Source organism: Cimex lectularius, unplaced genomic scaffold (assembly GCF_000648675.2).
Source record: "Cimex lectularius strain Harlan isolate CLEC.00 unplaced genomic scaffold, Clec_2.1 scaffold91, whole genome shotgun sequence".
In the NCBI taxonomy this organism is placed as follows: Eukaryota; Metazoa; Arthropoda; class Insecta; order Hemiptera; family Cimicidae; genus Cimex; species Cimex lectularius.
This window is the reverse complement of record NW_019394227.1, coordinates 1,376,807-1,390,022: the sequence shown is the minus strand read 5'-3', so window position 1 is coordinate 1,390,022 and position 13,216 is coordinate 1,376,807. Positions and strand designations below refer to the sequence as shown.

Below are 13,216 nucleotides of genomic sequence, written 5' to 3'. Positions count from 1 at the left end.
AATATTCTTTCATGAAATAAAATTATTGTTTATTTATTTGTTTTCTTCATTACATAGAACGAATGTGATTAGGATCAAAATGAACCTTGGGATGCATTTCAATAATGAAAGTTTTGATTTGCATTGGATCCAAGACGATGTTGAAATCTTTCGACAGTTCTTGGGTCTTTTGTAATTTCAAGTCTGTTAACCATTGAAGTCTCTGAGACTCCACAACTTTTAAGTTCGCGCCAAGCATCATCTCCTCTGCTTTTGTCACGACAAAGTTGCTAAATAATTTCTACAAAATCAAAAATTTAAAACAAAATTAAAGTTTTCTCTAATATAAACAAGATTAAAAATATTTACATTCAGATTAACAGTAGCTTGTTTGCTAAGTTCAGGGTCGTCATTTTTCTCGATAATATGCTCAAGCCTTAGGATATGTGTTGTAGCAGTCCAAGGTTCCAATGTAAGAATTTGAACATTATCAGGTAATGCCGATTCCAAGCCTGAATACTGAGAGGACATAACATTAAACCATTATTTAATTTTAACAATTTCAATATTCACCTCCATTTTATATGCCGCCTGCCAAGTTTCAAAATTCATTTTGGTTGGTGTAAAAAATAGCCAACTGTTGAGAACCTTTTCTTGAACCAGCATTCTGGCTTTTGCGTTGTTCTCAAGCATTAAAATGTGTGTTCCCCTTGCAACGAGACCTTCACCAAAGGCCGTTTCATTAAGAGCCTCACCTACTCCAAAAGCATCATCATGAAGCAATCTTCTATGAACCTAAAATTAGCAATATTATCAAAAAGAGAAACACAAATTCCTTTAGCACAATCATCTCAGAAAACCCTGGTTTTGCTTATTCATGCTGTTTTGTCAACCATGAAAATAGGCAGGTCGAGATAGGTTCAGTAATTTTATTATTGAAGGGATGTCCAAGGTATGTACATATGAAATGTACACTGAAGAGGGCTCATGTAAAAAGAGTTAAAAATGTTCAGTAAATAAAATATAATTCTCTCACAGACCTGGCTGTACAATTTTCAAGAACCTACAGTTCCAAGAATCTATAGACCCCCATTTTTCTTTATCTTAAAACCTTAACAGAATGTTTAAATTTATTTGATTAATCTACGTTATAAAAAGTGATTGGGTGGCTGAGTGGTTAGAAGACTCATATTTGCCGTGCTGTTCAAGGTTCAAATCCCAAATCCCAACAGGTAAAGACTTTACAGCCTCAGGTGTTCCTCAAGGGCGCATCCTAGTTCCGTTACTTTTCAAATATACAGTACTGCTATCCCACCTGCAAGAAACCCTATCCACAAGTAACATTATTTCTAATTACGAATTTCTGTAATTACTACCCTATCATCTACCAAATTCATCTTGTAGACATCACAACCGTTGAGATGTCTGATAACAGGATCATTGCTGAAACTTAAATGCTTCATTTCTAGTACTTACTATCTCTATGGATACTATCTAAAATCCTTCCATGTTACCTACTGAACCTCAACCTCTCTGATCCATTCTATTCTTTCTGGTATTCCTCAAGGGAGCATCTTAAGTTCATTACTTTTCAGCTTGTACATGACAAATTCCCCTAACACACTCACCCTTATATTTGTACTTGAGAAGCTTCTCCTATCGTGCCTGCAAGAAATCCTATAACCAATATTAATCCTGACAACAATTTCTGTAATTATGACTCCATCATCTACCAAAGTCATCATGCTGTTGACATTGCAACATCCCTACAAACATCTGACTCCAGTGTCTATTGCTAAAACTTAAATACTTCTTTTCTAGTACTTACTCTAGTCCTAAAATCCTTCTTCCATATTATATATTATGCAGGGTGGGCGACCAAGACTCGAGGGGTTAAATGCCTGGGTAGACTCGTACCCCGTCTTCTTCCATGTTACCTACTGAACCTCAACCTTGCCGATCCATTCTATCCTATTTAGTGTTTCACAAGGGAGCATCCAAGGTCCATTACTGTTTAGCATATACATGGCAGACTTCCCCGAATCCTTTCCACCCTTACCTTTGCTGATGACAGCAATTCTCTCTCCAATCTCAATCTTACTTTAGCAGTTTGACACCTCAATCATCATATCTTAGAAACATGGTTTCACAAATGAAAAATTATAATTGCTCTTTACCCTCAAATGCAAAGTAACCCGTCTATCTGAATCAAATTTCACTTCAGCAGATTGAGCCAAATATTAGGGATGGCACTTAGACAAAAGATTGACATTAATATGTGACTTAAAATAGCAAAATTGAACTACAGGTACAATACAAAAAAACTTTTAGACCTCCATTCAAGACTTCCTATTCACTAAAAAAAATTATTAAAAAGAAAAGGAAAAAAGCTCTCCTAGCTATTGCATGTTCTTAAAGACTGGAAATGTACAGAACAGCTAAAAAATCGAACCTTAACAGGATCCAATCCCTCCAGTCAAAAATCGTTTGCATGATCATTGATATTTTCTTTGCTAGTGACAACATTCTCCTCTCAGACCTCCTAATTCCTTTTGTTACTGACCTAGCCAGTTCTGTGACCTTTCCACTTTTACCCTCCCTACTATCTCTTCTAGGAGGTTGAAGTGCCACTAGTCTCGTGACCAATTGCCTAAGACCATCGAGTTGATGTCATGTGGAAGAGGCCGCCATTGTTGGTCACTGATGGGTGGTTCATACTCACACATAACATGCACATGTAACCAAACTGCTTATTACATAAATTGATGCAGGTGTACATTAATGTTAAAAAGAAAAACAACCTCAATGGTTAAAAGTCATGTCAAGTTGAATGATTTTAAAAAATTCACCATAAGTTCGATCAGTCCATCCTTCAGGCTTGAACCACCTTCTGATCTGTCAGTTATTACGCTCATGTATTGATTTTGATCTTGTACGGATATCCTTGTAGTCACTGGATAATAGTTGCCAGCTATTGGCTCCTCAAGGATCACCGGCCATGTATTTCTATGGTTCAACGTACGTAGAAGAGATTCCCTTCCATTTGAATCTGTGTAAAATTGTCCACCATTTTGGATCTCAGATTGGTACATGCTGATTATTTCTTTTCCTTTATCATCGCTAAAATTAGAAAATTTTATTAGTGTTAAAAAGGGATGTTGTATAATATGACAGTTTACTCTATTGGTATTGGTCCGACAAGCCATTGAAACTCAACATGGTCAGAACCTTTGATGACCCTTATAATCTGGCTCACCCAGTCTGATTGTTTTTGATGGATTTCAGAAACGATTGGTCCTGAAAACCGCACCAATTATTTACTGTTATATTAATTGAATTTGACAGTTTATATACCTTTTACAATTTTAGTGATTGGTTTTATTGCAATAGGAATCAACTTGCTCTCTGGTCTAAAAATGTACGCCCCCGACGACCGATTTTGAACAACTTCATTGTTTCCAACAGCACCTATGTAGTAGCCAAAATTATTACTGATCGAATGAAGAACATTGTCCTTCCTTACTCCCTTCAAATTTCCTTTTGAATTCAGTATTACTTTTAAGTTCTGAAATTTAAATATTTTTTTATGTTTTATCATCCTATTAAGAGTTTTTTATGTCATACATCGTAGCCAATTTCAATTGACTGCCTGCTGTGGTGGAAAACGTGAGAGTTGAATGTTGTTGCATCTGAATTTTTCATCACATAGAAAGATTTAAATCCTAACGGAGGTACACCTTTTGCGAGGAAAACCAATTCAGCTACTGCCTGGCTATTACGGCCTGGAATTTCAGTAACAGAAGTTGGAATCGGTACAATCTGTGTGTCTTGTTCTTTCCCTAAATTAAAAATTAAAAATGAGTAAAATTTTAAACTCCGGAGCAAATTTGACAAACCTACCCATCGGGCATTTGACTGAGTATTTTTCCTTAGGATTAGTTATAGGAAGGCGGACCAAATGGTTCACAAAGCGGCTCAGGGGATTGTAAAGTGTAACGACAAAAGAATCTTCTATTTCAGAAACAGCACACGAGCTAATATTTAATTGAAGGCACATCTCTAATTTCACTTTTTCATCAGGGTTCATCAATTTTCTAAAATCAAACCATATATCACATTTAGTCATAAAAACAATATTACCATTTTTAATCATTTTATAATGTAATTAAAGGATAACTCATTTCAATTACCCTAATCCTTTTTTAGTAATTTCTTCACAATCTTGAATACCTTTTGTCAAGATTCTTGCATATTCAGAAGCAACATGTTGCTTCTCAGTACCTGTCACAGCATCATGATGCTGCATTACACCCATCGCTTCTCTCAAAGATGTCAGTTTGTTAATCATTTGATATTTAAGTTGGGACAAGGAAAACAATTGTTTGCACACCTACAATTTGAAATGTAATTTAAAAAAAAGAAAATACTAAGCTGGTATAAAAACAAACAAAACAAAATCCTATACTTCATTGATTAAAAAACCATTTAGTGGAGGTGGTAGCTGGAAGGAAATTCGCTCAAATAGAAATATTATGTAAATAAAAATAATAATAATTGAAAACTGTTAGACCTTTCATAGAAAAATTAGAAATTAATCAGCTCCACAAGTTCTCTATGGTACTGATTTGAACAATCTACAGGATAACATGAACTCTTAATGAATGGAACATGGAAATGAAAGAGGACCTTGCTAACATAGTAGTTACATGTACTTGATAAATGGGATTTGAAAAATAAGATATAATTCTTGGTGTTTTTTTTTATCAAAAGCTCAAGTTTAAAGAACATATTTCTTCAATAAAAAATAAATCTATGAAGATGCTAGGTTTCATCATCNCGAACCCACGATCTTCGGCTAGATACGCCGCTGTTCTACCACTTGAGCCGAAGATCGTGGGTTCGAATCCCGCTCGTGCCATTAACTTTTTTCATCTCAACTAAAAAAAAACCTTAATTAATTGTAATGATTTAATTGGTCAAGCGGACCACGAAATTAGTGAATTTAAATAAATAATTATAAGCCGTAAGTATTTATGAATCTTCAACATACTGACAGAAATAAGAGAACAGAGACTGGAATTGATAAAACACATTCTTAAACCATGAAAAAAAAAATGGAAAAAGAAAAGTTGGTAATCTAAGGAAAAATGGCCAGAAGATGAAGGCAAATAAATAAGGATGTTGGGAGTGAGAAGATAAGGAGAGAGAGAGAGAGAGAGAGAGAGAGAGAGAGAGAGAGAGAGAGAGAGAGACAGAGAGAGAGACAGAGACAGAGATGACTAGAAAAATTAACAACGAAGCCAAGATCTTGCAGAGGCTAGGGGTAAAAAACTGCTAAAGATTCAGCCATGGATGACCACAGATTCAACCAGAAAATATTAACAATGACCGTTCAATTAATTTTAACGAGTTATTTTATTTATTGGTAAATCTTTTTTAATAGCATGCATACCTGTAAGAAATTATTTCCTAAACGTTCGAAGCCTTTAATTGTCGGCCTCGATGTAAAATACCCTGTCCAAAAAGCATTCGGATCGCTCGAGTATGGGAAAAAGTCGTCATATTTTATCGGCAGGTGCACTTTGGCTTCATTGACACTTTTCAAGTAGCAAGATGGTGTTGAATAAAAAGCCTTGAATGGGGATCCTGAACCTTGTAACTCATTAATATGCCTTAAAATTTTCCATAATTAAATATTTCAAAACATTCTTAGATAATATGAATTGGTGTTACTTGATTAGTTTGTCCATATTTTTATAGTACATATGTGCATTCATATACATAAAATCATCACCCATGGTGATAAGAATGTTATTTGTTGCATATGACTTGCTGTATTCTTTCATTAAGTCCAAAAAGGTAGAAATCTAAAAGAACAGTATATATAGAGTTTTCTAATATTAAGTTTTTTCATATCCATTTTTTTAGAAATTTTAGATAGTCTTACTTTTCTTTCAACATTATATTCTGGAGATTTCACATTATCAATGATAGGTTCGTCATGACAGTTCACATCAAAGCAAAACCCTGGTGGAGCACTGTAAGTGTTGTAAAGAACAGCAGTAAAAAGATTCGTTGCGTCAGCTACAAGTAAAATCAAATTAAATTTTGTCAATTTGATAGTTAATTAGTAGACCATACTGTCATCATTTTGCGATGTTTTCCAAACCATTTCCATCGTTTTATTAGCCTTCCTGTAAGTTTTGTCCTGCCAGTCAATACGACCGAGGAAAAGTCCATCAAACCCGAGCTTAGCCATAATTGCAGCATTTTCTCGAGAATGTCCAAACGGGTCAATCTGCCAGCCAACTCTTGGTCTTCCACATATCCCAAAAGTTTCATTCAATCGTCTTAAAACAAAACAAAAAAGTTTTTGTAAAATATTTAATAAAATATGAAAATATTACCTGAAGCCCCAAGTGAACTGATCGATGATTGAGTGGTAATGTGTTGCTGCTTCATCATTCATCGACCAAGCGCCACCTAACAGCATCAAATTATAATAATTTTATCACAGTTATTAAATAATAACTTTTGATACCTATAAATTCAAGTTGGCCATTATTAACCAATCTTTTCACTTTATGTCTTAACGCATCATGCTGTTCTTGCCACCAATCCCAAAAGAAAGCAGTCTCTACATAAATAAATCTAAAACGTCAGAATAAAAATTGTAGAGTGTAAATTTTCTTTGTTTATTATTATTTACACCTTTTATTACTGTCGTGCAATAATTCCTGAACTACAGTGTCTAAAATGTACTGCACTCCTGCATCTTGAATATTGTTTTTTACTGGAACATGAATGTAGTATAAAAGAAAAATTGAAAAGGCAAAAATGTGAAGAAAAAAATTAACAGATACCTCCGTAATAATATTGATCAGGAGTTTTTAGCCAGCCAACATCATCATGAGTATGAGGGACAAAATGGAGGTTTATCAAGGTTGGACTCGCTTTTGGACAGTTCTGAAATTCAATAGGTACCAAATTTCATTGAAAAATGTTAAATATTATCTGAAAATTTGAAATTTGTAGATTTAAATACAGGAAAATTTGGCATACTGCGCCCTTTGAGAGTTATTCCCTTGTTCTGTACCTAATATCTATAGCACAAGAGTGAGCCTTGATTCATCAAAGACTTTTATTATTAGTCCTGGTTTTAATCATTTTTTTATTTATTTGCTCTATGTATTATCACCCATCACTTACCCAATCCCCTTGCAGAATTTTTAAGATTTCTGCTTCTTCATTCCTGTTTACTCCTGCTTGCCCTGGATCCAGTAAAGAATAATTTTTTAACAAAGCAAAGTCAGGCTTGTCAAATAAAGCTATGATAACTTTTAGGACCTTGGTGAAGTTTTCTTTAAATTTTCTTTAACTTTTTATTGCTGAAGAGAATGATTTATGTTGCTGTGTTCAATGGCAGCTTCTTCACATTCAAGAACTCTTCAAATATGATTCATTACTGTTTAAATTTAAACCTAGTTAAGGTTTAAGTTTAAATTGTAATTTTATGATTACTCTAGCACTATGAGTAATTTATGTTTAGGACTGTTTGTAAAATATAAAACATAAAGTTGCAATTGTAAAAATTTGAAGTTTTAATTTGAGATTTATAGAAAAAAGTTGCATTTTGTGTATCTTAATTATTAATTGTTTGAAATGAGATTACAATATTAATAGACAAGAACAAACCAAAGGCAAGGCATTGATCACGGCAAAATACTGAAACATGTCTGACACTAAACAAAAATAGATAAGTATGCCTAATGATCGATGATCAAGCTTTAAATAAAAATATATATAAAACGTAATAAAACACCAGCACCCTGAGGGTTGATATGACCTCTGCTGTTGTGAACCCGCGAACCCTCATAAAAAAGAAAAAAAAATACATCACACAATGTTTCACAATTTAATTAGTTATTAAAATTTTACAATATGAATTGAACTTGTGAACACTAATCATTTTGAAAACAGTACAGATTACATAGCAAGTCGTCAAGTAATGAAAATAGGCAAGGGTTTTTTTTCCATGCTGAAATCACATTTTTAAATCAAATTTTCTATGACCTTAGATAAATGTGAATTTTGTTTTTTCATAAGAGAAAAAATATAAGAGTATTTCAATTTTTGCTTTCTAAAACATCATAAGAAACAATACAAGAATAATTTGCAATGAATAATGAATAAATCACAGATATGACAAATATCGCTATGACAATAGAGCTGACAGAATTTTCAAGCACACTTGTCTTGATAAGGCAATGCTGATTTGGATTTGAAATGCATCAGCAATAAACTTGGTTTTTAAAGTTCAACATTTCATCAATGGAAAAACAAAAAAAGTAACAACTTCCCTCTACTACAGTTACCTGTGTTACAAACATTATTTTCTAAATTTATCTGCCAATAAAAGGTCGGTTTAGAAAAAAAAAGCAAAATACGCCCAATAGTGCTTGAATTAATTATGTCCAAAAAATAATACAAAATAATTAATTTAACATAGAAAATTTTTAAAAAAACTTTGTAAACTATAGTGGTGTTATGATGCCATTAGGCCATGCTAATAATTTAAGGGCACCCCAGGCCTACATTAACTCTAAATAAAAAAGAACAAAGAGATTTCTTTTTCCAATATCTAAGGTTTTTGGTTGAGATGAAATATTAGTGTCATGTGCTGTCGTGACTTCAACTCAAGTGGTAATCGCTCGTGACACTAATTTTTCATCTCAACTAAAAACCTAGATAAAAATATTAATTGAAATGGTCAATTATGACCACTAAGCAAATATGAATATTTCTTTTTGTTTGTAGAATTACAATATGCAAAAGTAAAGTAAATTAAGTACATATTTAACTATCCATTGGTTGACATGGATAAGGGGTCAATTCATTTTACAATACTTTCTCCATATTATTTGCAATTAAAAATCCATGGCTATGTTGGGATTCTAACCTAGGACCAACCGCTAAGCCAGGAAAATAAGAATTGGACGCCCTAACCACTTGACTACCTCAATATGAAACATTAACACACTACTTTGAAAGATGCTTAATTTTGGGCCAAAGCACACGTGTCATTATGTAGCAAAAGATTTCTTGATTTGTCCTAAACAATTGTTTACTTAAAAAGAACGTTATTGCTCCATATAAAAAGCATGTAGATATGAGAACCGATTTGCACTTTTGACCAATTCTGGCCACGAAGGCCTTTTTTGGTCACCTAATTCAAAAAGTAGATGGCCAATTCTGCCTGTGAAGTCTTCAACATATGCAGTTTTTAAACCTAAACCCACTCACACTCTCACTCTTTCTTAAATGCATTTTTTCCTATTCACATAACATTCACTTAGGGTCGACTATCCATAATTTAATTGAGGGTCTATCAAGTACTCAATATTTTGCCATCAAATCTCTCACACTGCATATTCACACTAATAAATACATTCACTCTCAACATACAAAGAAGCGCAATATTTATAAAGAACTATAAAAAATTAAAAAGCCCTGTTTTTGGCAAAAATTGGAACAGAGGACTGAAATACTTGCTACTCAAGCACAAGTCTGTGAATTCCTACACGCTCCTTATATGGAGCCAAGAATGACACCCTTCAATTATGTTGGACACATCAAGCAATAAGTAACAATTAGAGCAATAATAATAAATATTAAATTGATTGAATTATGTTATTAGTTTGGGATCAAATGTTTTTAATATTTACAATTTAAATGAGTTTACATTCTATTAAAAAGAAATTTCAATAATTTGGCCTCAAATATATATAATGAACAAAACACAATTTTTATGCAAAGACAAAGGTTTTATTGAATAAAATAATGATTAAATATTTGTAATCATATTATTATTAATATGTTTAATACATACACACACAAACATAACACAGTTTTACTTGACTAATTTGAAGACAAATGATACAGTGTATGCTAATTTAAAATATTTTATTACCTCATAACCACAGGATTTGACTAGAGCGAATGGCATAAAGGCATACAGCAGTATAAACCGCGACATTGTAAATTAATCAGTCACTTGTCTTGTTCAATACCAACTGATCTTTCGGTACGGTCTATTCAAATTTATCTTCTGAACAGATTCTCCCCTCTTACTGTGAGTATCAATCAAGCTAATCAAATACTATCTTTTGGCGATAGCTTCAAATCTTCAATTTGTGATTATCATTTATTTTTTCATAGAGATCCCACATCCTTTGAAATATTTATTTTTGTATTTATATTGGTATAAATAGAAAGTTAATTAATGTTAATAGAGTTCCAGTAAACAAACCAGTTTCAAATAAAATAAAACTGTTTTATTGCATAAAATAATTATTGAATATTTATAAACATATTATTATTGTTATTATGTTTAATACATATTCACTGATGAGTAAAATTAACACAAACCCTTAAATTTGAATGTATTTTGGTTTATTCATAGTTTACAAACCAAAAATAGGTTAGGCTGTAAAAATAATACATTTAAAGGAAAATATTTATTACCTATTTTTTATATTTTATTATTCTAAAAAACAATTGTTAAGTAAAGAAAAAAAAATTCAAAAACAAAAATGTAAAAAAATTATTTTTGTCCACCGAATATTTCCACCTTTGGCAAAAATCATGTCCATTAAATGCCTTTGCATTCATTGGAAAAGATTTCTGGTAAAATCCTGAGGAATTCTTTCCCATTCAACAAGAACAGCCATTTCCAACAATTCTACAGTGTTAGGACCTGGAATTTGCCATGGTACTCGTTAAGTTAGTCCAAATGTGTTATATTGGGTTCAAATCTCGACTTCAGTGCATCAAGCACTCAGTTCCAACTTCATTCAACAATATGTGCTCTATGAGGCCTGGCATTATCCTGCATTAGGAAGAATCTCTCATGTTGAAGGAAAATGGCACTACATCTTCAATTATGTCTTGTACCCCTGTGGAGTTAGAGATCTTCCTCACACACCAATTCGGTGCAGGCATTCAAGGAAATGCTACCCCAGAACATCAATAACCCACCATGGAACGCCACCTGAGGAACCATACAGCTTGGGATGCCTTTCTCCTGAGCATTTCCATATGAATTTCCTCCTTGAGAGTGTGAGGGAACCATTAAAGCTCCTCTTCCGCCACACTTGGCCACTGACCCTCAACGAACTGGTTACAGAAAAGAGGACGTTTGAGGTCCTCAAGCTGTTAGCCGAGCTATAGTGGATAAAGTACCTGATTAGTTTTTTCTTACTTTCTTTTTTCTTCCTTTTCTTCCTATGATAAGTTACTTGTTAGATCTTAGCGTTTCCATGAACTTTTAATTCCGAGTTGGTTACTCCTTATACCCATAATTGTTATTTATTTATTAAAATATTGTATTTATTAGAAAGTGTATTCAAAAGGATTAACCAGCAAGGGGGCGACCTATTAGATTAGATAAATTAATAATAAGAAAAAAATTTCCCTTCTTCCTTGGGTCTTCCATTTCAGGGCAAGGTCGAAGGAAGACGTTAAGCACAATACAATCCCCTAAACTTGCATCCCATTTGAATTAGTTTAGTGGCCATGGTCCACCGGTATGGGGTCTTCTTTAGGTACAGCAAAGAACCTTCCATGCCTTGATGGAACCATTGAAAAAAGTTCAAGAACAAGAATAATATGAAATAAAATCAACAATGCAAAAAATTAACTGAAAGTCATCTTTTGGCATAACAACGAATGGAAGGGCACAATAGTACTTTTTTTTGCAAATGGGATTAATCAGTACAAAAGTAAATAAAGGAAGGTGGTTGGGGAAAAAAATGAATTTACGTCCATCTGAAGACCAACACTCACCTCATCTGTAAAGAAATTAGTCTTCTTGTCTTCCAATGTTCAATTCACATATTTCGATGCATAATGAAGCCTGGACTTATTCTGAGTTGAGGTATGAAGGGTCCACAAGCTGGGTGTCGCTCTGTGGTAACTTTCATTGAGGCTTCTATGTACGGCCCTGGAGGAAATTGAAACATTTCAGACTTGATTATCAGATTTCTTATTTTCCCTAATGCTACTGGTATTTAGACCAGTCAACCCAGCCCGAGCTTTCTAGTGTGAAGTCCAGTTTCTCTAAAGCGCCGAAGAACCCTTCTATTATAGAGTGATTTACATTCAATCTCCTAGTGACTTCTCTCTGTCTCTATCCTTTCTCTAATAATATTATTCCACTGTCATGCTCACTCAAATGCCTTGATGGAACCATTGAAAAAAGTTCAAGAACAAGAATAATATGAAATAAAATCAACAAAGCAAAAAATTAACTGAAAGTCATCTTTTGGCATAACAACGAATGGAAGGGCACAATAGTACTTTTTTTTGCAAATGGGATTAATCAGTACAAAAGTAAATAAAGGAAGTAAATAAAGCATTATTTACTGTTTTCTTTGACTATGATAGATCCTCATCACCTGTAACTAATGTGGAAAAATAATGAATCTAATTTTAAAATAAATAAATTGAATGGTGCATTAAATTTTTCCATCATCCATTGGCATGGTTTGTCCATTATTATGGGCCCATATCTTAAATAGTATTTTACATCCTTTGTTTGTTACCTAACGGTTTTGTTTTTTGTGAGAATTTTTCAATTGCTACTAATTACCTGTAATTAATGTGGAAAAATAATCGATTTAATTTTAAACTAAATAAATTGAGTGGTGCATTAAATTTGTCCATCAGTGTATTTTATTATTATTTGCTTAAAGAGTAACAACATCGCAAGAAATTGGTAGAAAAGAATATTCTATAGGTTTTTTTATGAAAAATAATATTTATATTTATCTTATTGGAATTTTAAAGGTGGTGAACCAAGATATGTTAAAAACAAAGGTTCAGACTTTGTACTTTTAAACCCATTCAATTGTTTAAAACACTCGTAAAAATTAAATAAAATAAACAAACAACTTGTTTTTACGAATAAATAAAATTTTAAAAATGCTGCAAAAAATATTTATTTTAATCCCGATTGTCTTTTCTTATCTTTATGGATTATAATTGATGAGTTTTCATTGAAATAAGAAATCCCCTACTTCAATACTTTACAAACAAATGTTAAGAATACCTACCTCATGGCCTCATTAGTCAAGGATTTAAAGTATAATATAACATGCACTATCAGATTGCAATGCTAGGATACTGGTGTTCTTAAAATTGCAATCTGATAGGGTCTTATAACTTATTTTGCAAAGTT

At 32.8% G+C, this 13,216-nt stretch overlaps 1 protein-coding gene across 1 annotated transcript; it reads right to left on the bottom strand.

The window, feature by feature from the left end:
* Window positions 1-7: 7 nt before the first annotated feature.
* Window positions 8-10,081, bottom strand: LOC106673996 (lysosomal alpha-mannosidase-like). Its single transcript, XM_024230346.1, has 18 exons — window positions 9,950-10,081; window positions 6,843-6,945; window positions 6,691-6,772; window positions 6,521-6,630; window positions 6,387-6,462; window positions 6,121-6,329; window positions 5,927-6,063; window positions 5,713-5,846; window positions 5,432-5,651; window positions 4,170-4,369; window positions 3,880-4,073; window positions 3,604-3,818; window positions 3,334-3,544; window positions 3,159-3,276; window positions 2,829-3,099; window positions 553-774; window positions 349-498; window positions 8-280 (listed from the first exon to the last, which is right to left on the bottom strand). Exons 1-18 carry the CDS (start codon window positions 10,013-10,015, stop codon window positions 50-52), a joined length of 2,949 nt encoding a protein of 982 aa, XP_024086114.1. The 5' UTR covers window positions 10,016-10,081; the 3' UTR covers window positions 8-49.
* Window positions 10,082-13,216: the final 3,135 nt, after the last annotated feature.